General features: G+C 37.9%; 1 protein-coding gene across 3 annotated transcripts in view; it reads right to left on the bottom strand.

Moving 5' to 3' along the window:
- Window positions 1-10,608: 10,608 nt before the first annotated feature.
- HTR2C (5-hydroxytryptamine (serotonin) receptor 2C, G protein-coupled) overlaps window positions 10,609-27,785 on the bottom strand; it is a 306,150-nt gene continuing 288,973 nt past the window's right edge. For all 3 annotated transcript variants that reach the window (XM_011984367.1, XM_011984374.1, XM_011984382.1), the window contains one exon: window positions 10,609-14,075. In XM_011984367.1, the coding sequence (XP_011839757.1) occupies window positions 13,249-14,075 (827 nt within the window). In that variant the 3' untranslated portion in view covers window positions 10,609-13,248. The remainder of the gene's footprint in view (window positions 14,076-27,785) is intronic.

Here is a 27,785-nt window from a genome sequence, read left to right as displayed (position 1 = left end):
ATCAGTGTTATAAAGAAACCATGTTGAACAAAATGATGTTCAAGGAACTACTATATTGAGTTTAAGCTAAATTTGAGGTTTTTAAAAAAAGTTGATTGTGCTCAGATGTGCCCTGTTAAGTATCAAATAAACACCTTGCTTAAAATACAAGCGAGTAGTTTCTAAGGGGAAATTGGTAGTCAGAGAGAGAGTTTCTAGGGCAGTTCACACCTGAAAAGTTCCCCACAAGCCCTATAGACCCCTCAGAGCACTTGGGCTCTTCAGCAACAGGCCTGTCAATCTTAGTGGAATCAAGGGTAATGGGCTAAACTGTGTCAAGAACACTATTTAAATGCAGTCTCGTTGTATATGGAGTTAAGTCAATTATGTAAACTCTGTCCAGTATGAAGCTGTGTCACCTCATAAAATGTGTAGCTGTAATGTTTGTGAGAACTTGATCATTAGCATGCACTGGAGTGTTTCAGGCCTGTTATATGATGGATCTGATTATATAACAATATGCTTGCAATATTAAGTATGAATTGTTACTTGTTTCTATCAACTTTCCTAAAGCCTTATGTGGAGGATATTTGGAAAACTACAGAGGTTATTATCATCAATTTTTCATTGTCAGTGAAAGTATTAAAGTTGAAGATAATTCAGACAAACTCTTCAAGGAATTTCAATAGCTCAGTGGATAAAGGAAGTACCAAGCATATGCTGTTAATCATATCAAATGTTTTAATAATTCTATTTTGAATTGTCAACTTTGCATAAGAAATTAACTTATTAGTGACATAAAGAATGAGTAAAATGTAATCATTTGTGTTCAAAATTTATGACTGTGTAGTCCTAGACTTATTTTTTTTGCTTATTACATTTCTATAACAGTATTTTAAAGTGGGTGATATTTATCGTGCTTATCTAAAAAGGTATCAATACATTTCTTATAACTGGTATAATTGTTTTTTATAATAATACAAAATATGATCAAATATATAACATTTTGTTGTGTTTTTTCCCCAATGGTATTGAAATTTGATTGACATGAATATATTTAGGATATAGTATATTTACAAAATGTGCTATTTAGTAATTTTAATTTTTGTCATTTATTTCTTGTGGACTCCACTTGTGGTAGCTTTAATAAAAACCATATAGAACTTCTGTGCACAATTATATCCCACAAATTTAATACATGTTTCCTCCCTGATTTTTTTTAAAGGAATCTATTAGGCCATTCCTTCATTGCTGTAAAGAAATACCTGAGACTGAGTACTTTATAAAGAAAAGAGGTTTAATTGGCTCACGGTTCTCCAGGCTATACAGGAAGCATGATGTTGGCATCTGCTCAGCTTCTGGGGAGGCTTCAGGAAACTTACAATTATGGTGGAAGACAAAGTGGGAGCTGGCATGACACATGGCTGGACCAGCAAGATAGAGAGAGAGAGAGAGAGAGAGAAAGAGAGAGAGAGAGAGGTGCTACACACTTTTAAATAACCAAATCTCACGAGGACTCTCTCACTATCACGAGAACAGCACCAAGAGGGATGGTGCTAAACCATTCGTGAGAAACTGCCCCCATGATTCTATTACCTCCCACCAGCCTCTGCCTCTGACATTGGGGATTACAATTCAAGAAGAGATTTAGGTGGGGACTCAGATCCAAACCATATCAAGAAATATAATAATTTGTGCGAATTCTGGATGAATGCTAGAAAGTAGGGAACATTGCCAACAGTAACCTCAAATTTCTGAAAGTTATATAAAATACAGGACCAAGTGTAGGGGCATTGTTATCACCTTGATATGCCAAATATGCATAGGACAAATTCACAAAGAAGGCAATTCCAGGGACAAGAAAAAAACACTTGGAAGGAATTGGTTGGGAAGAATGGATAGAAAACTCAACCAGCATCAGCATACTAAGGAGTTGGTCACATCCTTCACTCTAACACTTAAAACCTTTCAAAAAACCCTTAGATAATACTGCTTAGAGGCCAAGAGTTTTTGGAAATTGGCCATGTAGAAGTCAATCTTTCTCCTAGAAAGAGATGGGATTTATAAACTGTGACTAGTACTCCTAAAACATAATACCAGAAGTCTCTGACCATTAGATCCCAAGAGATGACTTACACATGTTGTGACCCAAGGGCAGGAACTGGATGCATATATTAATCAGCAAAAGTCCATATCTCGTTGTCTAGAACTCATGTATGCATACAACTTTTTCATGGTTCTATTATGGAGTCGGAAAAAAATATCTGTCTTTCAGTGCCTTAAAAAGAGATGAAATGTAACATGCAAAAATGGAATTTTCTTATTGTCCATTGATCCTGCCTCAGGAAAGGTTAAAAAAGTCAAAATCAGAAGACTTTATTCCCTCAAAGCAGTTACCAGCATATGTCTCTGAAGCTTGAATTTGGGCTTGTCTTTCTCTCTATCAGTTCCTTCAATTTGGAGGGCATAGTAAACTATTACAACTTCTGGGGAAATAAATGAAAGAAACCTCACTAACAGCGATTTGAAAAGCATTGAAAGGAATATCTAATCATTAATATTCTATTAGGTAAAAAATAAAGGGAGATGTATAAAAACTCTTTGATGGCTCTGTTTCTTTGTGTTTTGAAATTTTTATCTGATTCATTTTATAAACAGTCAATTAACTAGGTGGAGCCTTACATAGATTAGGGGGCATTCCAGATTTTGGCAAGATACTCAGCTATGAGAACACATAATAAATGAAGTAAGACCCTTATATACAGTGTATTTTTAATGAAAACAAGTATGTCAATTAATTAGGAGGTATGGTGTCATAGCGATCACACAAAGCTGAGTGGATTTTGCCTTGCACAACTCCAGGAGATGCCATTCACTTACACTGCCAGAGTCACACAACTTGGTGCCTATGGATGATGTTCCAGATAACTTAGGGCTACCATTGAAAACACAGCAAAAAGAAACCATTGAGAGTACTAGAGACTGTCCCTGTTGTGTGAATCCTTAGGCTGACAGATCCCCCCTAAATCTAGTAAAATTAAATTACATGATACATATTTTGATATAATGTGATATATGCATTCCAGAAAGGCAAAGCTCACATACTACACAATCTTTCACTAAAAAAAAAAAGGCTTATTGGAAACTAAGATAGGCACAGATGATTCAAAATTGATGTAACTTTGTAACCAGTACACTAACAAAAATAATAACAATTTTAACCAAAAGAGTAGCACATCTAAAGAGGACAAGAGGACATTGCATCCATAAAAAGGAAGCAATTTGAAATCAGAAATAATGACATTCAGATAAAAAACAAAATAAAAAATATAAATTTAAAAATATACTCAATAACATGTTGGATATTTCAGAATATAAAATCAGCAAATCAAAGTCTAGTTTGAGAAATTATGCCAGCACTCATAAAAAATGGAAAGTATAAATGACCATTATGAATAAAAGGATGAGACATGAAAAAATAATACAGACCATTTGATGTGGTCTGGCTCTGAATCTCCACTGAAATCTTGTATTGAATTGTAATCGAAATTGTAATCCACATGTGTTTGGGGAGGGACCTCATAGAAGGTGATTAAATCATGGGGGCAGTCCCCCCATGCTGTTCTTGTGAGAGTGAATGAGTTCTCCTGAGATCTGATGGTTTTATAAGGGGCTTTTTACCCCTTCACTCTGCACTTCTTCCTGCAGCCATGTGAAAATGGATGTGTTTGCTTCCCTTTCCACCGGGACTGTAAGTTTCCTGAAGCCTCCCCAGCCATGCTGAATTGTGAGTCAGTTAAACCTCTTTCCATTTCTGAAGAGGGACATCAGAATCAGGAGGTAGCCGGGTGGATTAGCTTATTCCAAAACCCCTGTAGGCTACAGAACAGCAATGGTGGTGTAAAAATGTAAAAGTATTCTGGAGAAACCAATAGAATTGCTAAAGTCCTAGTTTTTACCTAGATAAGAGATCTAAGTGGCCACATAGGCAGTGGTTTGCCCAGAGGTTGCCAAAATCACTGTGGTGGTATCTTCGAATTCAGTACTTGTGATGGTTAATATAGAGTGTCAACTTGATTGGATTAAAGCTTGCGAAGTATAGTTCCTGGGTGTGTATGTGGGGGTGTTGCCAAAGGAGATGAACATTTGAGTCAGTGGACTGGGAGAGGTAGAGCCACCCTCAATCTGGGTGGGTACCATCTAATCAGCTGCCAGTATGGCTAGAATAAAGCAGGCAGGAGAAAATGGAAGAGCACTTGTTGAGTCTCCTGGCCTTCATCTTTCTCCCATGCTGTATGCTTCCTGTCCTTGAACATCAGACTCCAAGTTCTTCAGCTTTTGTACTCTTGGACTTGCACCAGTGGTTTGCCAGCAGTTCTTGGGTCTTTGGCCACAGACTGAAGTCTGCATTGTCAGCTTCCCTACTTTTGAGGTTTTGGGACTTGGACTGATCCACCACTGACTTTCTTGCTCTTCAGCTTGCAGACAGCCTTTTGTGGGATTTCACCTTGTGATCATGTGAGTTAATACTCTGTAATAAACTCCCCTTCATATATGCATCAATCCTGTTAGTCTTGTCCCTCTAGAGAACCCTGACTAATACAGTACCTACTTGAATGCATTGTTCATGGAGCACCCACTCTAAGTAATGCAGACATTTATTGTAAGTGTGTAATTCAATACTCCTTAGTAGATTGATAGAGTTGTGCTAGCATCACCTCAATCCAGTTTTAGAACATTTCCATCACCCCCAAAACCTCCTCATGCCCATTTGCTGCCAAGCCTCACTCCTTCTACCAGGCCCAGACATGTAGATCATGCCACAATAAATGTCAAAAAAAAAAAAAAAGTAACTCCAACAAAACATTATCATGTATTGCTTCCCTGTAATATTGATTGTATTATTGTCAAAAAATAAAATATTGTAAAACTGAAAAAAAGATAAAAAAGAGAAATCTCAATGCTACAGATCAAAAAGAGGAAAGGAATGAGTGTTAGCAGGCAAGTGCTTAATGATGGGGTCTGGAGATAACTGAAACTGGAGTAGGCTTACGTTTTAAGGGTTTACTGAGAAGTGTAGAAGCTAAAATGTGTAATACCTTTTCCTCACCCATCTCCAGGTCCATGGACAACACTCCTACGACAAAAAGCAGATTAACAAGTGGAAAGTATAACAGATTTTTTTCAATCAAAATATTACATGACATGGGAGCCTTTAGAAACAAAGACCCAAAGAACCAAGGAAAATTCTATTTTTATGCTTAAATTCAATGAAGAATGGATCATAGTGTAGAAATGTGATGGGAGACAAAGGGTATGATCTAGTGGTAATAAACTGGGAGGGACTTAGCAAGACCTATTTGTTTAGATTCTTCTTAACCTCCTTGTGTAGCATTTCTTCTTTCCTGGGTATGGGACAGGACCCCTCTGGAATGTGGGTCTTTTGGCCTACTGTTATGGTTTGAACATGTCCCCAAAAGTTCATGTGTGAAGAATTTAATCCCCGATGCAACAGTATTGCAAAGTAGGACCTTTAAGAGGTGATTAGGTCATGAGGGCTCTGCCCTCAGGTATGGATGAACGCTGTTACCATGGGAGTGGGTTAGTTATCAAGGAAACAGGCTCCTGATAAATGGATGAGAGTTTGGTCCCCCTTCCTCTCTCTCTCTCTCTCTCTCTCTCTCTGTCTCTCTCTCATGTGCTCTCCTGCCCTTCCATCTGTAGCCATGGGATGATGTAGCAAGAAGGCCCTTTGCCAGATGCAGGCCTCTCAATCTTAGACTTCTCAGCTTCCAGACTATAAGGAATAAATCTTTGTTCTTTATAAATCTCCCAGTCTCAGGTATCCTGTTATAGCAGCACAAAATGAATGAAGACGCCTACTTTCAGGAGAGGTAAGTCAGAGAGTGACCTCTCTACATTTTATGGCTTGCTTTAGGGACTAGGAGTTCTAGTTCTATGAGCTGCCTTGTGGAAGAGGAATTCTAGTTTCTATGACCTGCATTGGGGGAGAAAGGAGGGCAGAAGAAGGTGAGACAGAACTTCCTGTTTCTCAGGCCCTTGCTTCTGAGCACCATAATTTGGGGTATTCTGTTCTGAGCCGCAACAGAACCCATATCCCTGACACTTACAGGCATGTACAGGCATGTACACTTCTCCTTAAAACCATACAGTGATATCAAAATATTTTAGAGTCTAGGAGCAGCTTTCTTGTAAGTTATTGCCGGCTCTGTAATATAATGTCCTAGTAGGTTTTAGAATTGAATCACAGTTAGAGGTAATGTTAGAATTTAGAGAAAATTGTTAGGGTTAGGGGTTAGAACCATAAAGTTAAGAGCAGAGATAGGATTACATATAGGGACAGTTTTAAAGATAAAGTTAGGGACAGAAATAATGTTATAGATAAAGCATAAGGACATGAATAGAATTAGCATCAAATTGAAACTTAAAGATAGGGTTAGCTTGAGTGAACAAAATGGGCTCACTAAGTTCCCTTCTCTCTGCTATATGGAAGCACATATAAAGATAGAACCTCTATCAGCATTTTTTCTGGGGTAACTATAATGAGGAGAGGCTTCCCAGCAATCCAAATTGGACATGCAGTTTTATCAAGAAATTAGCATTTTTTTGTTAAGTCACTGAGTCTTTGTGATTTTTTTTTTTAATGCAACTTAGCCTAAGCTATGCAGATGAATTCAAAATCTAAGAATCTTAGTAAGATGCTGGATTGAGAACACATTTAAAAAGAGGATAAACCACAGGAAAAAAAATGTATTTCCTTTCACCTCTGTGTGATTTGATTTTGGCTGAAGTGGCAGCCAACCAGGTTGTTTTATGTTATGTAGGTGGTGACTGAAGCAGCTGACAAATAATAAGAAATATATATTTGATCTCTGCATCCAGTTCCTGACACAGAGCTCCTAAGTCCCTTGGGATTTCCTGGGTGATAGAAGTGTCTTTTGTTCTAATGAAGCGACTCTTGGTGGGCTGCTTGATAGCTTCAATATGGGGGCTGTTAACGACCAAGCCATGATTAGAAGCTTGGGACTTTTGGCCCAACACCTATCCTTCAGGAAGGGGAGTAAAATTGGAAATTGAGTTAATAATTAATCATGCCTGCATGATGAGACCACCATAAAAATCACTAAACTATGGGGTTTAGAGACTTCCCGGTTGGCAAACTCATCCATTTGTCGGGAGTACAGTGTACTCTAACTCCGTGGAGACAGAAGCCTCTACACTCAGGACCATTCTCGACCCTGTCCTCTGTTCCTCTTCATCTGGCTATTCATTGGTATCCTTTCTTTTTAATAAACTGTTAAATGTAAGGAAAGTGTTTCCCTGAGTTCAGTGAGCCAGTATAGCAAATTATCAAAGCTGAGGAGAGAGTTATGGGAACCTCTAATTTGTGACCAAGTTGGACGGAAGAGTGGGGTATCCTGGGCACTCAATATTTGCAACTGGCATCTGGAATGAGGAGCAGTTTTGTGGGACTGAGTTGTTAAACCATGGGGTCTGTGCTAACTCTGAACAGTGTCAGCACTGGAGTAAATTGTAGGACACCAGATTAGTGTCTGCAGAGAAGTGGAGAATTTCTTGGTGTGGAAACCCCACACGTTTGGTGTCAGAAGTGGAATTTTCTAGAAACAAATTATAGTTGTGGTGAACCTTTTCTACTCAATTAATACATTTTTATGGATGTTGAGATTCCCTGTCAAAGATCTTGCCTTCAGGAAAAAGGTGTTTATTCCCAGGTGCTCAGATGTTGATAGCTCACAGCTCTAAGTCCTCTTTGGGAGTTGCCTTTGTTGAAGAAAGAGGCCTGGCATAAGATCACATATTTCTTTTGGGGACAGTGGAGGTGTAGAGGCCTGGCCCTCTGATATGGTTTGGCTGTGTCCCCACCCAAAATCTCATATTGAATTGTAATCTTAATAATCCCCTTAATACCCATGTATCAAGGGAGAGACCAGGTGGAGTTAATTGGATCATGGAGGCAGTTTCCCCCAGGCTGTTCTTATGATAGTGTGTGAATTCTCATGAGATCTGATGGTTTTATAAGTGTTTGGTAGCTCCTACTGCTTTCATTCTTCTTCCTGCTGCCCTATGAAGTCTTCCGCCATGAATGTCAGTTTCCTGAGGCTTTCTCAGCCATGTGGAACTGTGAAGCAATTAAACCTCTTTCATTTATAGATTACCCAGTCTTGGATATTTCTTTATAGCAACATGATAATTGGCTAATAAACCCTCTCACCTCAACTTTTAATAATTCTGAAGGTTATCCTAGATTCAAAGCTCCCCATGGGGCTCTGCTAAGTGTGATACCATTTTTTGGTGTTCATTCCTCTTTATTGTCTTGCCTGTGGTATTGTAATCTTTAAGTACATGCATAATTAGTCAGGAAGAGTGGTACTTTCTGCTGTGTTTGTCTCTGTGAACTTCTTTCACAAGATTCAATTTAAGTTTCAAAGAAAATAACATGGAGTGCTATGTTTTCCCCTCTAAAGGTGAAGGGGAAATAAGTCCTTGTTGTAACTCTATCACAGTCCAACTTCTACCTCTGCCCAATCTTTATTTCTTTCCTTCTCCCATGCATAAAGATCTCAAGATCACTTCCCAATAAACATCCTGCACACTTTTCTCCATCTGTGAATTTATATCCCAGGGGACCCAATCTATGTCTTAGAACTATTTATGTTTTGAGAGTGCTATAGGTCACATAATATTTGAGAACCACTATGAAGCCACCTATTCCTGTTGATATACAAAAATATCTCTTTCTAATATAATCAGTTCTCTAGGTTAGGAGTCCCCAAACCCCTGGCTGAGGACCAATACTGGTCTGTGGCCTGTTAGGAACTGGGCCACACATCAGGAGGTGAGTGGTGGGCCAGTGATCATTACTGCCTGAGCTCCTACACCTGCCAGATCAGCATCATTAGATTCTCATAGGAGTGCAAACTCTATTGCGAATGACACATGTGTGAGATCTATGTTGCACATTCCTTAGAATCTCACTGATGCCTGATGATCTGACGTGGAACAGTTTTATCCCGAAACCATCTCCCACCCTCACCCCACCATCTGTGGAAACATTGTCCTTCAAGAAACTGGTCCCTAATGCCAAAAATTTTGGGGACTGCTGATCCAGGTGACAGATGGGTTTACATATGTCTAGGGGAGAATACATAAGGAAAAAGGGGCCTCAACCTTGGAAATTGCATTGGCCTAAGTGGGAGCTGGGAAACCACATGGATAAAATAAACCTATTGCTACTTGATGGCAAGAAGCATTTTTCTTTCTCTCCTCAGACCATGAAGACCTTCTAGAGCTACAGACTGAGGCAATTTAGTGTTCTTCTGCCCTCTTCCCTTCCACTGGTAGTAGTGACTCCAAGACTAGGCCATCAAGAAATTTCAGCCTCTCTCCATTGCCTCGATGATGGACTCGAGTAGTCCCTAACTCTAGAAGAATAAGATATTTCTGGTCATGGGTAGCAGTAAACCTACTTTTTCAAGTGGCATTTCAACGTTTATCTCTTGACCCACTCATAGGAACCGACCTACTCAGAGTAGCAGAGAAATGAGGTATTGCTGCTTTTTTTCCTCAGGGAACTGATGTCATGCCAGTATTGTCTAGGCCCACCCAGCATCAAAAAAGCATATATGTTGAAACAAAAGGTCAGTGTATTTTGTCATCCCTGGCTCCAGGTATGGAAGAAGAGAGTTGTTTTAGTATCATGTCTCTAAAGCCAATTGAGATAAGATATAAATTAACATGCCACACCTCATGAGTGAAGAACTGGGAGTTGTAAGACCTAGTTTGGCAACTGGAACAGATAACACAATTCTTGCAAATTTTTTTCTTTTCTTATCTTTTTTTGAGAGTGTCTCACTCTGTCTCCCAGGCTGTAGTGCAGTGACATGATCATGGCTCACTGTAGCATCTACCTCCTGGGCTCAAGCAATCTTGCCTCAGCCTCCCAAGTAGCTGGGACTACAGGCATGCACCCTAGTGCCCGGCTAATTATTTTTTTATTTTTATTGGAGATGTGGTCTTGCTGTGTTGCCCAGACTGATCTCAAGCTCCTGAATTCAAGTGGTTCTCCTACTTCAGCCTCCCAAAGTGCTGGGATTACAGGCATGAGCCACCAGGCCTGGTACTAGCAAATATTAATACTCAATGAATACATGTTGAATGTAGAGATGCTGCTAACTGTTGGAGACAAAACCATCTACAGAATAAACACGGTCCTTTTTGTCCTTGAGGAGCTTAGATTCTAGTGGGAATAAGCCAGTACTGACAGCTATAACAAGGAGAGCATGTGAACCACCCCAGTCCTTGCTCAAGTAAGGAAGGCAGAACAATTTGGGAGTGTGGTTATTTTGTTCATGAGGAATTGGTGATGCTGTTGTTGATATTGTTTTTGTCATTCACACCTCTTGTTTTTCCTCTGATGCTGTAGTCTTTGAGTACCCACATCATTACTGAAAAGAAAGTGATCTTTTCTGGTTTGTCTTTGTCAACTTATTTTACAGGATTCAATTTCATTTTCTATGAAAATGAAGTCAAGTGGTATATTTTTCCCTTGAAAGATTCGGGGGGAAAAAAGACATGTGACAGATTAGCCAACATTTAATAAATTTAATAAATTAATAGGAAGTCTCACAAAACCTGTAGTGGATAACATACAGGAATTAGGAATAAGACAACACTTTGCAACCATTCACAAAAAATACCATTTGACAAAGGAGAAGAATTACAGAAAATAATATAAGGCAGTCTGTTGCACGTGTCTTACACAGATATACATATATAATAATACATCAAAATGATTTGATGGTAAATTCATCACCTTTACATTTATCACATGGACTTCTTTTAAAACATTTATAAAAGTTTGTAGATTTAACATTGAAGGGTAAGATTTATATCCAAATGAGTATATTTGTTTCATACCAAACTGCACAGAACTTACGAATAGCACACAATTTGAGGATAATTACCATGTTGGGTACTATTAAGTACTACTACTTGATGACATAAGAATCATTAACAAATGTGCTGTAAGCTATTATCATTCAACTTATTGCTAGTACTTTCGGAAATCTGTGGTTTATATTTTATTTCTTTGTAAAACATGTGCTATGAGCTTGCCCTGATAGTTCAGAAATCAGATGTTTCCAATTTTTTCTAACATTCACACTACTTCAGATCTGAATGCATGGTCTTTTAAAGGATTGCTGAAGGATTTTCTTCAGTCCTTGTTCCATCAGCTATTCTGCCCTACATTAATACAAATCGATGGATTCATGCAACATACATGGCATACATGCAGGGCACCATCTGTATGTGCAGAACTCATGCTAAATGCATGCTGTGTTTCTTCAGACATTTTCATTTCGGTAAGAATTAAATCATCTCATTCTGTTTCATATAATTATTTTAACATGCACTTCAACAGACCTAACAGGCAAGGCAGGTAGACTTGACTTTCGTGTTATACTTGGGCATGCTCAAGCAATTGACTGATGTTTGGCAGTGTTGCAAATCAAATAGAGACTGTATGAGTTTCCTCAAATACAGCAGCTCTTCCACTGCCCCTGTGGCAGACTATTGGATTTATCTATGCTGTGTGTTGAGAACACAGACCAGGGGTTTTAGAAATTCAGATTTTTCATTAACCAATTTTAAGATACTGAGAGGCACCCTCTCAGATGTGTAAGTAACTGTCAAGTGTAAGAACTAGCATCATAAATTCTTCGGAAGTTTATCCACAGTTGTGTGAAATGGACACATACGGAAATACTGTTACTAGAAACACTTGTATACTCTGCACACAGCATAGACTGAATGGTCTGACTTTAGCAATGCTTGAAAACCTTTCACGGTTTAGAAACTATTAAAATGCTACTGAATTCTTAGAGAGCAGCAGGCCCACGAAAGAAACGATGGCCAACACTTATTGTAACACAACACTATATTTTAACAAAGATTTAAACTTCTGGTACGTAATTGCAGTGCAATGAAGAGCTTGCCACTTTCACAAATTAGCTGCAGCCTTTTCCTGCACTAGAGAGTTTGGAAGGATCTGAAAATGAGATAAATTTTGCTTAAAATCCAAATGGAAACTCTGTATTTCTGTAATTCCTAGAGTTCGGTAAAAGTGTCTTTTTAATTACTTTTTTTTTTCCACATTCTAAGGGCCCAATTCTGTAGTCCTTAATCAAGTAAAACGTCCAAAGTTTCTACCTTCTCTACTTCCAATACAAGTTTTACTCAAAAATGGACTGCTAAATTAAGTCCTATAGATAGAGGTACCATAATTAAGAAAATATTTTAATAAGGCTCAAAATACTAATTTCACTTTGTGTGAAGCACACACATTTCCAGGATGCTGAGATCAAAACCCAATTGATGTTGAATCCTGGATTGGGAAATAACTCTGGGATTTCATTTCCCAGTTTAATCATAGAATTAGGAATTTACTAAGGACCAGAATGAAAACACTAATTTCAGTTTGCTTGTTGTAATAGCCAGAATTTGAACATTGTCTTTAAGAAGTGAAAAGTTATTTGGTGTATTATATCTCATCATCCTTCCACTTCTGTAGTCCTGGTTAACCAGCTGCTATGTTAAAATACCACTATGTTTAGGGACAGACATTGCAGTAAATACCGACACAACATTCTGACAATGTCAAATTTTGCCCCTATATGAACAAGACTAAGTTCTGCCTCTGACTCACTGACAGATGTATCAGAAAGCAGAACCTATCTTACTGTGTTTATATGTGTAGATGAGCAGAGCAAGAATTTAAAGTGTATATTTACTGTTAACCCGGAACAAATATCCACTGGTTTTGTTAATTTAGGTGTGGTTGAAATATAACCACTGTCATGTGCCTCATTCTGGTCACTTGCAAATGCCACCTGAGATGAACATGAACATTGCCATATGCACAAAAGAAAGAGAGAAAGGAAGGAAGAAAGGAAAAAAAGGAAGGAAAGAAGGGAGGGAGGGCAAAAATAAACATTTTATTCATCAAACAATCAAAATAAGTTAGTCTCCATCTACTATAAACAGTAAATATAGAACCCTAAATCTCACTAATGTAAGCATGATTGTAAAGTACAAGGTTGCAAAGCTATATGTAAAAACATCTTTTTTCAGACAGCAATATTTACATTAGTTAAGACCAACAGAAAAAGAAGAAAATTTTCCTACACGTGTAGCTTGTACTGTAGGAAAAGACTGTGCTGTTCTTTCTCACACACTACTAATCCTTTCGCTAACCACACTGGAGGGATTTACTGGTAACTCTAAATTCTCAACTTGCATCTCTATACCGGGCTCATTGTCACTGGCTTTCTTGATCACCGGTTCATTGGTATGCCGATAAATGTTAACATTAAGCTCCCTCCCTGACAAAGCAGTGGCGGCAACTCTTGGAATTTGCCTGACAGGAGGCTTTTTCTCTACCTTATAATTGCAGCGCAAATAGTTGGAGAATGCCCTTCGGTAAATTTTGTTGAAGAGAGTATACACCAGAGGATTGATTCCTGAACACACATAGCCAATCCAAACGAACACATTCAGAAGCTTTTCCATGAGCTTTTGGTTACAGGACTTCTCACAAAGAACCGACAGAATATTGGTAATGAAAAATGGGCACCACATGATCAGAAACACAAAGAAAACAATCCCAAGGACTTTCGAAGCTTTTCTTTCATTGTTGATAGCCTGCATGGTGCCCCTAGGACGTCTCTCCTTCTTCCTTCTTCGGCGTGCGTTCTGGTCTTGGTTAGGGTTTGCAGCGTTCTCTTCCTCGGCCGTATTCCTCTTGCAGCACTTCAGGAAATCCAGACTTAGTCCAGGCGGTTCCTCGGTGTGGCCGTGCAGTAACATCAAAGCTTGTCGGCGAAGAACGTAGATCGTCAGGCAATACGTAATCACCATAATCGTCAGCGGTATGAAGAAAGCTACGAAGGACCCAATAAGAACGAAATTTGGGTCGTTGAGCACGCACGTCGTGTTGTTCACGAACACCTTGTCTTCGTCCCTCAGTCCAATCACAGGGATAGGAACTGATACACCTAAAGGAAGAAAAAAGGAAGGGCGTTGTTATAGAATACTGAAGGACTGAACAGATGTATTCAATGGCATACATTAATTCGCACTTTACGGAAGGAAATTCAGACCTGATATTTGTTGAAAGCTATTCACGGCATAATCGATAGTCACATGAAACACTAGCAGTATGGCATCAGAAAATGATAGTGTTTTTCATGTTAGGAATGCCTTCTCCCTAAATTCTATAGAAGGCATGGAATTACCCTCATTGATATTAACTATATTAGAGACACGGTTGTGTCAAATTTGTTGGATTTCCAAGAATCGTCCTGGCTCATAGAAGGCACTCAATAAGTATTTGTTGGATCAATGAATAAATTAACATCTGTACTTGATGACATTAATAAAGTCAATCATTCTTTCTTTAGCATATCATCTTCCAAATTCAATAAAAATGAGACACATACCACCTGTAATAGTAATAATAGCCTATTAGGGTTGGTTGGGAAGAGTCTAACTACTATGAAATAGTATGAAATACTAACATACTACGAAATACTATGAAATAGTCAATAAGCAGAGACTGAAAGGATTATCTTGTTAGCAAGGATTTTTGTTTGTTTGTTTGTTTTATTTTGAGTCTCTGGGCATAAGCAATGTTTCAAAGTCAAGAGAGGGTGAAATGTAGAGTTGGGAGAGATGCAGTCCTCCAGTTTCTGTGTGGAATTTTGAGCTTTTGTGTTTTTAAGAATACTGAGAGGTAGTACTCTAGAGAAGCATTTCCTTCAATAAATAGGCCCACAGTCAGAAAATATCAATGAAGAGGTGGCAGAAGAAGGTGATTTTGTGCCTGAGCATAAGAAAGAAATCTGGAAACTTTCAGAAATAACCACAGTAGGTCTTCAAGAGGTCCTGCATCAATACATAGAGCTAAATAGATAATAAACAGAGATAGAGATTGCTATCCTCTCTTGGGTCCACAGGAAGTCAAAGCCTGGGAAGTTCAGATTGTACTTGTGGGATTCCATCAGAGATTATTAGGAATCCTGGGCTGGTACGTGTCTACATCATGAACTGTGAGGGGAGACAGAAAAGGATTCTCAGAGATCCTTGCTGACCTTAAGGAACACATGAGTAGTTGTGGCAAATCTGAAGCAGAAAGTCCTTACCAGTTGTGTTAACATGCCTAGTCAGGTATAGAGTGTCTGGCTGGATGATCAAGAGGGAAAAAAAATGGGTCAATGCTTCTTTGCTAGAGCTTGCTGAGAATGCTGACTGATGTTTAATCTCTCGGAACACAGAAGGGAGACAGTGTTTTGAAAGTGATCTTTAAGTCTTCTTCCTCAGACATGGAATTTCTAAAATGACTGGCCTTTTCCTAGAGTAGGAAGCCAAGTAACAGGATGAGGAAGCCACACAGATACGACAAGACTTCCCTGGGTATTGTTCCATGCCTATCTATAGATCTGAACCTAGGCACACCATTCAGGAAAGTAGGAAAGACTGAAAATGAGGAGGCACTGCAAACAATAAGTCTCCTCAAGTAGTGCATGGCCAGATCCTAAAGAAGACACCTTTGCACCTGGACGGGGTGGAGTGGCAATTATTAGAAGGAGAAAAGAGAAAGTGATTTTTCACCAAGTTTGATGAAATGCCTAGGGAAATTTCAACAGGAATTTGGAAATATAGAGTATAGCAGAACCACACAAAATATATTTCTTAAGAGTTAAAAAAAAAAAAAAGTTAAGAACGCTGCCAGACTGTGTTGTTAGAATCTTCATTTGAAAAATCATAAATGTAAGGCAATCTCTATAAAGAGCGCAGATCAAGCATGCCCTAAGGACATCAGTATTGGCTTAACCTTAATAACATATTTTAGTGGCAGATTAGTCTGCAGAAAGTTAATATAAGATGTTTAAAAGAAGGAAGAGTTTCTTTAAAAAAATTTACAAGAGAAAATGTTAGAGGGGGAACTTATACATTAAGAGATACTTAAAAGACCTGTCAAGTAATGATAATATGTGGAACTTCTTGGGATCTTGATGAAAGCAAAAACATGTTAAAATTTTTCATAACACAATTAAAAATCTGAACAATGATAGCCTTTGGATGATATTAAATAATTATTGTTCATTAATTTTTAGGGGAGGTGTTGATATTGTGGTTATATAAAAAGATAGCTCTTTTATTTTTAGATGTGCATACTAAAACACTTAAGGATGAAGTATTACGATGTCTGGAGTCATTTCAAAATAATACGGGAGGGAGAAGTGGATGAAAGTATGGATGAAACAAGACCGTCCACAAGCTGATAAATCTTGGAGCTGGATGATGAGTTCACGGGCTTTATTTTATAATTCTACTTTTGTAATCTTTGAAAGTCAACTACTAAACAGAAAGCTTAATAATTTTTTTCAAATAAAAAAAAGAGAAAAGAAGACATAGAGGTCCTTTCTGAAACAGAGTAACATCACTGTTAAACCTCAGATTTTAAAAACTCTCCAAAACTGATTGGCCACAGTGAACCCTGGAAGTGATTCCTTCCAGAGCAAAAAAAAAAAAAAAAAAAATCGGATCCCATAGGACAGTTAATGTGCAGTGTGTCTTTTAAAATCAGAAAAGGAATGTCATGTCAGGGCTAAGAAACCAGCAAAAAAAAAAAAAAAATTCGGATCCCTAAGTAGAAACATTCAATCGCCGGTTTGAAACAACTGCAGGGAAGAAGGCCATTTTCTGACAAAGTGTTGGTAGGAAACTCCGTGATACCTTTCCAGGTTCCTTACAGCAAAAGCAATAAACGATGCAGGAGTGGTGTTTCCCTCTTCAATCTCCTACCTTGCCAACAACCCAACACTAGATACCACAGTGTGGGGCTAGAAACTCAATCTGGGGAATTTGCTTTCCCTGGAAGCATCATGACTCAGGCATGTACCTTCAATTTCCCACAGGAAATGCTGCATATATTCTAAGTATTCATAGACACACTTGGACGTTTCTGAGGAAGGCCTCACACACAGGCCATAAGATTGGCGGAAGTTGGTATCATTCAGGGACTAACTCTGGAGATTAGTCACTTCTATCACAATGTTAGCTCACTTCTATTAAATGATTTATTCACTTGTCTAAGGGACTCTTGAGCCTAAAGTAGGCCTTGTCAAGGGACAACAAGAGAGGGTAGCAAAGTCACTGTAGATGAGCTGAAGCTGTTATTGGGTAGATGAGACCAGTTTTATCCCTGGCATCTATTTGTATAATATTTTGTGCATTGAGGAAAGGGTGATTCTAATAGCTGCTATTTATTGAGTGTATCCTTTGTGCCAGGCACTGAACCATGCATATTACTGACATTACAGATGTAGAATGTATTATCTCAATTTAGTTAAAAACTTTATAAGACAGGTATTACTTGGCAAAGTAGCTTAACCACTTTACCAAATCTGCACTGTCATTCATTTTCTTTTGTTTTTAGAAACCATGAATGCAATCAACAAAACAAGAAGAAATTCAAGTTATTGCAAACATATGAGGAAATTATAAAAAGCAACAACACAAGCAGCATTAATAACAATATATGTTGTACACACTGTCTTATTCAATACTTTAAAAAAAAATAAAAGGTAAGTGTCAGTAGTTCTCAAGGTGTGGTTCAAGGACCCTAGGGGGCTCTGAGACTTTTAGAAAGCTTGCTAGGTTTTCCTTTCCTAACTGTCTTTAAAACTGCATTTTCTTCATAAATTTCAACCACAACAACATATCACAACTGGTTGAATGTGGATACATATATGAGAACCTAGCTTTCTTTCTGTCAAACAAGATATTAAAAGAGATTTTCAAAACTGTGGGCCGGGTGCAGTGGCTCACGCCTGTAATCACAGCACTTTGAAAGGCTGAGGTGGGCAGATCACCTGAAGTCAGGAGTTCAAGACCAGCCCGGTCAACATGGTGCCACTCAGTCTCTACTAAAAATACAAAAATTAGCCAGGGATGATAGCATGTGCTTATAATCCCAGCTACTTGGGAGGCTGAGGCAGGAGAATCGCTTGAACCCAGGAGGCAGAGGTCACAGTGGGCTGAGATCTCGCCACCGCACTCCAGTCTGGGTGACAGAACAAAATTCCATCTAAAATAAATAAATAAATAAAACAATAAATTTTCAAAACTATAAAATAATGCGCCTGTTTTCTCTCTGATTTGTTTTGGAGATTATAGTTTTCAAAAATATGTTTTTATGTTAACCTTAGATGGGTTTATTATTATTTTTGAAAATAAAATTACTCCTAAATATTTTAAACATTTCTCAGTTTTAATTTCTAATACCATAAATATCAATAAATATAAGCCACATAAGCAAAAACTCTTTTGGAACCCTCAATTATTTTGAAGCGTATAAAGGGGTCCTGACACCAAAGAGCTTGAGAACTGCTGTTCTATGTTAATGCATTAAGTTATTTAAGCGCTAGAGAGTTAAGTTCAGCAAATGTGTTTGTTTGTCTTAGCATTTTTATTTCAACCAATAGTAATTCATGCGATATTATCATGTCTGGTAAATATAAATAACAGCAATACTGGCAACAAAACACTTTAAATTCATCATCTCATTCATTTTTATAAAAATTCTGAAAGGCACACGTTGTTTTATGAAGTTAACTTCAGAAAAATTAAATAAGTTTAGCAAATATCATGAGGCAATCTTCAATATTTTTGAAATTCCTGATTTGGCCAAAGAGGAAAAGTAGATATGAACTACCATTGAAAATATCAGGTGTCACTAACAATAATTCCAATAATAATAACTACCTTTTACTGAGGGCTTATTTGTCACACACTAAGCCACATATTTCATAACTGTTATATACTTTTATATATATTTTATTCAATCTGGACAAAAAAACATAAAAGAAATTATTAGATGGAATCACTTTTCTGAGTTTAACTTCAATAAGTCTGTATCATCTTCCTTAGAATTTTAGAACCAACAAAGATATATTATAATTCATGTTGTGCTGGAAATCTTAGGTACTTCTTCAACTAATAAACTGTCAAATATATTTCACATGCATTATCTAATTCAGTTGTTGCAAATCTCTGAAAAGCGGTTATTATTTATTAAGGTTACTTAAACTCTGAGAGGAAGAATGCCTTCAGTAAACATATAAGAGTCTTAGCATTTTAGAATATTAAATTCAGTAACATGGTTAAAGTTAAAGCTTTACTGAAAATATCATATGTTACTTCTACTACTATTTTATTCAAAATATAATGTTACCACTATTATAACTACTACTGCTGTTACAACTACTACTACTATCATTCGTTAAGTACTTATTATGATGCTTACTGACTCTGATACTTTATCTGCATTACATACTTTACATGCATTATCTCATTGCAACCTCTTAAAAGCCCATTAGTTGATGAAGTTATTTTACTGCAAAAGAGGTAAGTTCAGAGGATATATAAAAAGGTTTACATTATGTCTTAAAGCCTTGAATTCAAGCAACACAGATCAGTTCTCTTCAAACCATAAGGTCATATGCCAATGATTCTAAGAGGCACATTTCTTTCAGATTTTAACATCTTTGAAATTGTGATGCTTCATACAACCCATAGTGTCTTATAATCATTGTTGGCCAGACAGTAGTTATTAGATAGGTGTCATTGTCAGTACATGTGTGAAACTGGTCTGAATAATTTCTTTTGACATCTTCTGGTAGGATCAAAACTACCAGCAGCAAAATTTGCAAAATGAGTGTCAGCCACATGACAACAATTCAGTGTAAGTGAAAAGTTATGTCATTACAGACAAAGGGAAGGAGTGTTCTGAAGAAGACATCCACAACAGTTTCAAATGCCACATAGAGGTCTAGAATTTGAAACATTTTCTCTATCTTCGAAAATAAAAAGGTCATTGGTGATTATAGAGAGAACAATTATAGTGAAGACAGGAAACAGACTGCCGAGAGATGAATAATAAATTGTGATACAAAAGAGATTATAGAATAGATTTGCTAGAACAGCTTGATAAACATCAAAATGAAAACATAGGGAAATTATTGTTAACCTGCAGGGTTATCTGTTTCTATGGGTTATTTTGCATGGAGAGGAAATTTATTTCAGGCTGACAGGAGTTCTTGAAGTCTGGTGATGCTGCAGTCATTGTCATTGATATGGCTCCTGGCAAACCCATGTGTGTTGACAGTATCTCACACTATCCTCCTCTGAGTCATTTTGCTGTTCATGATATGAGATAGACATCATATCATGATGATGTGTCATCAAAGCAAGGGACAAGAAGGCTGTTGGAGCTGGCAACGTCACCAAGTTTGACAGAAAGCTCAGAAGTCTAGATGAATATTATCCCTAATACCTGCCACCCCAGTTTTAATCAGTGGTGGAAGAATGGTCTCAGAACTGTTTGTTTCAATTAGCCTTTTAAGTTTAATAGTAAAAGACTGGTTAATGATAACAATGCATTGTAAAACCTTCAGAAGGAAAAGAGAATGTTTTAAAAAAAAGGATCCCCTTTTTTTTGCATGTGGCAGTTTTAAGTTATTAGTTTTTAAAATCAGCACTTTTTAATGGAAATACCCTGACCAAAAATCTGTCACAGAATTTTCAAACTCATTAAAATAAAGCTTAATAAGAGAAAAAAAGAGAAATATCCAAGGGTGTCATATCAGATAACATGGAGGACAGAAGATAAAATCATCTTTAAAAAGAATAAAGTAAAAACTAGAGCAACAAACGCACATCTGTCAACCTAGAATTTTATGTTCAGTGATCATATACTTCATAAATGAAGGTAAAATTAAGACTTTTTCACGTCAACTAAAGCTGAGAGAATTTGTTGCCAACAGAACTTCATTAAAAGAATGCTAAGAGGACCAAGACGGTCGATTAGAAGCAGCTGTAGTCCACGGCATTCACAGAGAGGAACAAAAGGGGTGAGTGAATACAGTATCTTCAACTGAAATATCCAGGTACTCACTTTAGGACTGATCAGGAAACAACTCAACCGATGGAGAACAAAGAAAAGACAGGTGGGGCAACGGCCCAACTGGGAGCAACACTGAGCCAAGGGAACCCTCACATCCAGTCATGGGAAGCGATGAGTGATTATGTGACCGTGGGAAACCATGCTTCTCCCACAGATCTTTGCAACCCACGAATCAGGAGATCCCCTTGTGAACCTACGCCACCAGGGCCTTGGGTCCAACACACAGAGCTGTGTGGAGTCTCAGCAAAGCAGCTGCTCAGGCAAACACAGAGACCCAGGGGCTTTACATGCTCTGACCCCAGGATCCCCAACAAAGGTGTCTGCAACTCAGGCAAAGTGGGTGGTCTGTACATACCACTAGGAAGGGGGCTGAATCCAGGGAGCCAAGCAGCATTGTTCTGCAGGCCCCACTTCCATGGCATCTCACAAGATAAGAGTCAATGGTTTGGAATTCCAGCCAGCCACCAGCAACAGGGTGGAGCCTGCCTGAGATAGCGCATTCCTATACAGAAACAACAGGCAAGCTAAGAGCCAAAGAATTAACTTCCATTCACAAGTGCCAAAAAAAGAATAAAATACTTAGGAATATAGCTAATAAGGGAAGTGAAGGACCTCTTTAAGGAGAACTACAAACCACTGCTCAAAGTAATCAGAGATGACATAAACAAATGGAAAAACATTCCATGCTCATGGATAGAAAGAATCTATGTAATTAAAATGCCCATAACTGCCTAAAGTTATAGATTCTATACTATTCCCGTTAAACTACCATTGAAATTCTTCACAGAATTAGAAGAAACTTTAAAAATTCATATGGAACCAAAAAAGAGCCCAAATAGCCAAGGCAGTCCTAAGCAAAAAGAACAAAGCTGGAGGCATCACATTACTCAACTTCAAACTATACTGTTGGGCCACAGTAACCAAAACAGCATGGTACTGGTACAAAAACAGACACATAGACCAATGGAACAGAGGAGATCTCAGAAATAAGACTGCACACCTACAGTTATCTGATATTTGACCAACTTGACAAATACAAGCAATGGGGAAAGGATTTCCTGTTTAATAAGTGGTGCTTGGAGAACTGACTAGCCATATGCAGAAAACTGAAACTGGATCCCTTTATTACACCATATACAATAATCAACTCAAGATGGATTAAAGACTTAAATGTAAAACCCAACACTATAAAAACCTCAGAAGAAAACCCAGGCAATACCATTCAGAATATAGGCACTGGCAAAGATTTTAAGATGAGGACACCAAAAGCAATTGGAACAAAAGCAGAAATTGACAAATGGGATCTAATTAAACTAAAGAGCTTCTGCACAGCAAAAGAAACTATCATAAGAATGAGCAGACAACCTACAGAATGAGAGAAAATCTTTGCAACCTGACAAAGGTCTAATATCCAGAGTGTACAAGGAGCTTAAACAAATTTACAAGAAAAAAACAACTCCATTAAAAAGTGGGCAAAGGACATGAACAGACACTTCTCCAAAGAAGCTATTCATGTGGCCAAAAAAATATATGAAAACAAGCTCAACATCACTGATCACTAGAGAAATGCAAATCAAAACCACAATGAGATATCATCTCATGTCAGCCAGAACGGCAATTATTAAAAAGTCTAGAAACAATAGAGGGTGGTGAGGTCGCGGAGAAAAAGGAACACTTTCACACTCTTGGTGGGAGTGTAAATTAGTTTAACCATTGTGGAAGACAGTGTGATGATTCCTTAAAGACCCAGAGGCAGAAATACCATTCGACACAGCAATCCCATTACTGGGTATATACCCAAAGGAATGTAAATTGTTCTGTTATAAAGATATATGCATGCATATATTCTTTGCAGCACTATTCACAATAGCAAAGACTTGGAACCAACCGAAATGCCCATCAATGATAGACTGGATAAAGAAAATGTGGTACATATGAACCATAGAATACTATGCAGACGTAAAAGGAAAGAGATTATGCCCTTTGCAGGGATATAAATGGAGCTGGAAGCCATTATCTTCAGCAAACTAACACAGGAACAGAAAAGCAAATACCTTGTCTTCTCACTTAGAAGTGGCAGCTGAATCACAAGATCACATGGACACATAGCTAGGAACAATACACACTGGGGCCTGCCAGAGGGTGAAGAGGGAGGGCATTAGGAATAATAGCTAATGGATGCTGGGCTTAATACCTAAGTGATGGGATGATCTGTGCAGCAAACCACCATGGGATGCATTTACCTACGTAACAAACCTGCATAGCCTGCACATATATCCCTGAACTTAAAATAAAAGTTGGGGAAAAAAAGAATGCTAAGGGAAGTTCTTCAGGCTGTTGAATATGATACCAGGTGGAAACTCACAACTACTGGAGGAAAGAGGAGCACCTGAAATGGTAAACATGTAAGTAAACAGATTACTTTTTATTTTTTCCTAATTTCTTAAAAGGTGTGTGAGGTTTTGAGGCACAAATGAGTTGATTTTAAAGTTGTGTCTATGGCATTTGCAGCAATAGCATACATGACAGCATTAACAAAAAGAACAGGCTTGAAAAATCAAATTAAACATTTTAAGTTTCTTACATGTCTAAAATCTAGAACAAAGAAAAGACAGGTGGGGCAACGGCCCAAATGGGAGCAACACAGAGCCAAGGGAACCCTCACATCCAGTCATGGGAAGCGATGAGTGATTATGTGACCGTGGGAAACCATGCTTCTCCCACAGATCTTTGCAACCCACGAATCAGGAGATCCCCTTGTGAACCTACGCCACCAGGGCCTTGGGTCCAACACACAGAGCTGTGTGGAGTCTCAGCAAAGCAGCTGCTCAGGCAAACACAGAGACCCAGGGGCTTTACATGCTCTGACCCCAGGATCCCCAACAAAGGTGTCTGCAACTCAGGCAAAGTGGGTGGTCTGTACATACCACTAGGAAGGGGGCTGAATCCAGGGAGCCAAGCAGCATTGTTCTGCAGGCCCCACTTCCATGGCATCTCACAAGATAAGAGTCAATGGTTTGGAATTCCAGCCAGCCAACAGCAACAGGGTGGAGCCTGCCTGAGATAGCGCATTCCTATACAGAAACAACAGGCAAGCTAAGAGCCAAAGAATTAACTTCCATTCACAAGTGCCACAAAAAGAATAAAATACTTAGGAATATAGCTAATAAGGGAAGTGAAGGACCTCTTTAAGGAGAACTACAAACCACTGCTCAAAGTAATCAGAGATGACATAAACAAATGGAAAAACATTCCATGCTCATGGATAGAAAGAATCTATGTAATTAAAATGCCCATAACTGCCTAAAGTTATAGATTCTATACTATTCCCGTTAAACTACCATTGAAATTCTTCACAGAATTAGAAGAAACTTTAAAAATTCATATGGAACCAAAAAAGAGCCCAAATAGCCAAGGCAGTCCTAAGCAAAAAGAACAAAGCTGGAGGCATCACATTACTCAACTTCAAACTATACTGTTGGGCCACAGTAACCAAAACAGCATGGTACTGGTACAAAAACAGACACATAGACCAATGGAACAGAGGAGATCTCAGAAATAAGACTGCACACCTACAGTTATCTGATATTTGACCAACTTGACAAATACAAGCAATGGGGAAAGGATTTCCTGTTTAATAAGTGGTGCTTGGAGAACTGACTAGCCATATGCAGAAAACTGAAACTGGATCCCTTTATTACACCATATACAATAATCAACTCAAGATGGATTAAAGACTTAAATGTAAAACCCAACACTATAAAAACCTCAGAAGAAAACCCAGGCAATACCATTCAGAATATAGGCACTGGCAAAGATTTTAAGATGAGGACACCAAAAGCAATTGGAACAAAAGCAGAAATTGACAAATGGGATCTAATTAAACTAAAGAGCTTCTGCACAGCAAAAGAAACTATCATAAGAATGAGCAGACAACCTACAGAATGAGAGAAAATCTTTGCAACCTGACAAAGGTCTAATATCCAGAGTGTACAAGGAGCTTAAACAAATTTACAAGAAAAAAACAACTCCATTAAAAAGTGGGCAAAGGACATGAACAGACACTTCTCCAAAGAAGCTATTCATGTGGCCAAAAAAATATATGAAAACAAGCTCAACATCACTGATCACTAGAGAAATGCAAATCAAAACCACAATGAGATATCATCTCATGTCAGCCAGAACGGCAATTATTAAAAAGTCTAGAAACAATAGAGGGTGGTGAGGTCGCGGAGAAAAAGGAACACTTTCACACTCTTGGTGGGAGTGTAAATTAGTTTAACCATTGTGGAAGACAGTGTGATGATTCCTTAAAGACCCAGAGGCAGAAATACCATTCGACACAGCAATCCCATTACTGGGTATATACCCAAAGGAATGTAAATTGTTCTGTTATAAAGATATATGCATGCATATATTCTTTGCAGCACTATTCACAATAGCAAAGACTTGGAACCAACCGAAATGCCCATCAATGATAGACTGGATAAAGAAAATGTGGTACATATGAACCATAGAATACTATGCAGACGTAAAAGGAAAGAGATTATGCCCTTTGCAGGGATATAAATGGAGCTGGAAGCCATTATCTTCAGCAAACTAACACAGGAACAGAAAAGCAAATACCTTGTCTTCTCACTTAGAAGTGGCAGCTGAATCACAAGATCACATGGACACATAGCTAGGAACAATACACACTGGGGCCTGCCAGAGGGTGAAGAGGGAGGGCATTAGGAATAATAGCTAATGGATGCTGGGCTTAATACCTAAGTGATGGGATGATCTGTGCAGCAAACCACCATGGGATGCATTTACCTACGTAACAAACCTGCATAGCCTGCACATATATCCCTGAACTTAAAATAAAAGTTGGGGAAAAAAAGAATGCTAAGGGAAGTTCTTCAGGCTGTTGAATATGACACCAGGTGGAAACTCACAACTACTGGAGGAAAGAGGAGCACCTGAAATGGTAAACATGTAAGTAAACAGATTACTTTTTATTTTTTCCTAATTTCTTAAAAGGTGTGTGAGGTTTTGAGGCACAAATGAGTTGATTTTAAAGTTGTGTCTATGGCATTTGCAGCAATAGCATACATGACAGCATTAACAAAAAGAACAGGCTTGAAAAATCAAATTAAACATTTTAAGTTTCTTACATGTCTAAAATCTAAAGTGGAGAATTAGTACATTATTAAAATTGAGGATGCTTATGAGATAAGATATCTGATGGCAATCCTTAAATCCACCTAAGTCAAATAAAAATACTTAAAAATACATAGCTAAAAAGTCATTAAAGGAAGTAAAATGCATTGCTAAAGGTATTTGGTAAGCATAAGAGAAGGCAGGAAAAGAGAAACAGGAGAACAAAAATTAAATGAAGCAAAAAGAAAATGAATAGCAAGATGTCAGAGTTAAACCTAGTTATATTGATGATTACACAAAATGTAATTGATCCAAATAGTTTAGTTAGGAGGCAGAGATTTTCAGATTAAGATAAAAGAGAAAGACGATCAGTTGTCTTAAAAGAGGCAAACTTTAAATATGAAGACATATGTAAGTACAGAATTAGAAATTATGGAAAATTATATATTGTATGAATAGTTATTACAAGAAAGGTAGCATGGCTATATTATTGTCAGACAGTGTATTTCAAGACAAGGAATATTAGCAGAGATGAAAGGGAGTATTTACAATAATAAAAGGACAAATTCAAAAGTAAGGCATACCAATCCTAAATGTGTCTCTCCCAATGACACAGCTTCAAAATATTTAAAGCAAAATCTACAGAACTAAAGGAAGAAATGAACAAATCCCCAATCATCACTGACAAACATTCCTTTCTCAGTAACTGTTTGAAAAAGAAAGTAAAGATATAGAATATATAAACACTGTCAATTAGATGTGATTGATATTTACAGAACACTACACTGAATGCTTCTGAATATACCTTCTTTAAAATGTTCACATGGAATGCTTATCAAGATAAGTCATATGCTGGAGCATAAAATATCTCTCAATAATTTCTAAAGTCCGAAACCTTATATAGTATGTTCTTAGCAACAGAATTAAATAAGAAATTAATGACAAATAAGATATTGATCACTCATTTCCCACACCTCATCTAAATAACTGGAAAATCAAATTACAAACATCTAAATAACTCATGTGCCAAAAAAGAAATCACAAGCAAATTTGGAAAAACGTTTGAGAATAATTTGTTGAACACACAGCATATAAAATTTGTGGGTAGGGCAAAAGCAAAATTTAGAGGATTTTTGTTTTTCTTTTTTGAGATGGAGTCTCACTCTGTTGCCCAGTCTGGAGTGCAATGGCATGATCTTGGCACACTGCAACCTTTGCCTCCTGGGTTCAAGTGATTCTCTCTGCCTCAGCATCCCAAGTTGCTGGAATTAGAGGCACCCGCCACCACTCCTGGCTAATTTTTGTATTTTTAGCAGAGACGAGGTTTCACCATGTTGGCCAGGCTGGTCTCGAACTCCTGACCTCATGTGATCTGCCCACCTCAGCCTTCCAAAGTGCTGGGATTACAGGCATGAGCCACCACACCCAGCCTAGAAGAAATTTTAACAGTAAATGTCAATATTCAAAAAGAAGAAAGAATGGTTAAAATTAGTAATCTAAGTTTCTGCAGTAAGAAACTTGAAAAAAGGAAGAGGAAATTACATCCTACATACAAGGAAAGAAACAGATAAATGAGTAAAAATCAACAGAAGAG

This window comes from Mandrillus leucophaeus, unplaced genomic scaffold (genome assembly GCF_000951045.1).
Source record: "Mandrillus leucophaeus isolate KB7577 unplaced genomic scaffold, Mleu.le_1.0 Scaffold1063, whole genome shotgun sequence".
Classification (NCBI taxonomy): domain Eukaryota; kingdom Metazoa; phylum Chordata; class Mammalia; order Primates; family Cercopithecidae; genus Mandrillus; species Mandrillus leucophaeus.
This window is presented reverse-complemented; position numbering and strand designations above follow the sequence as displayed.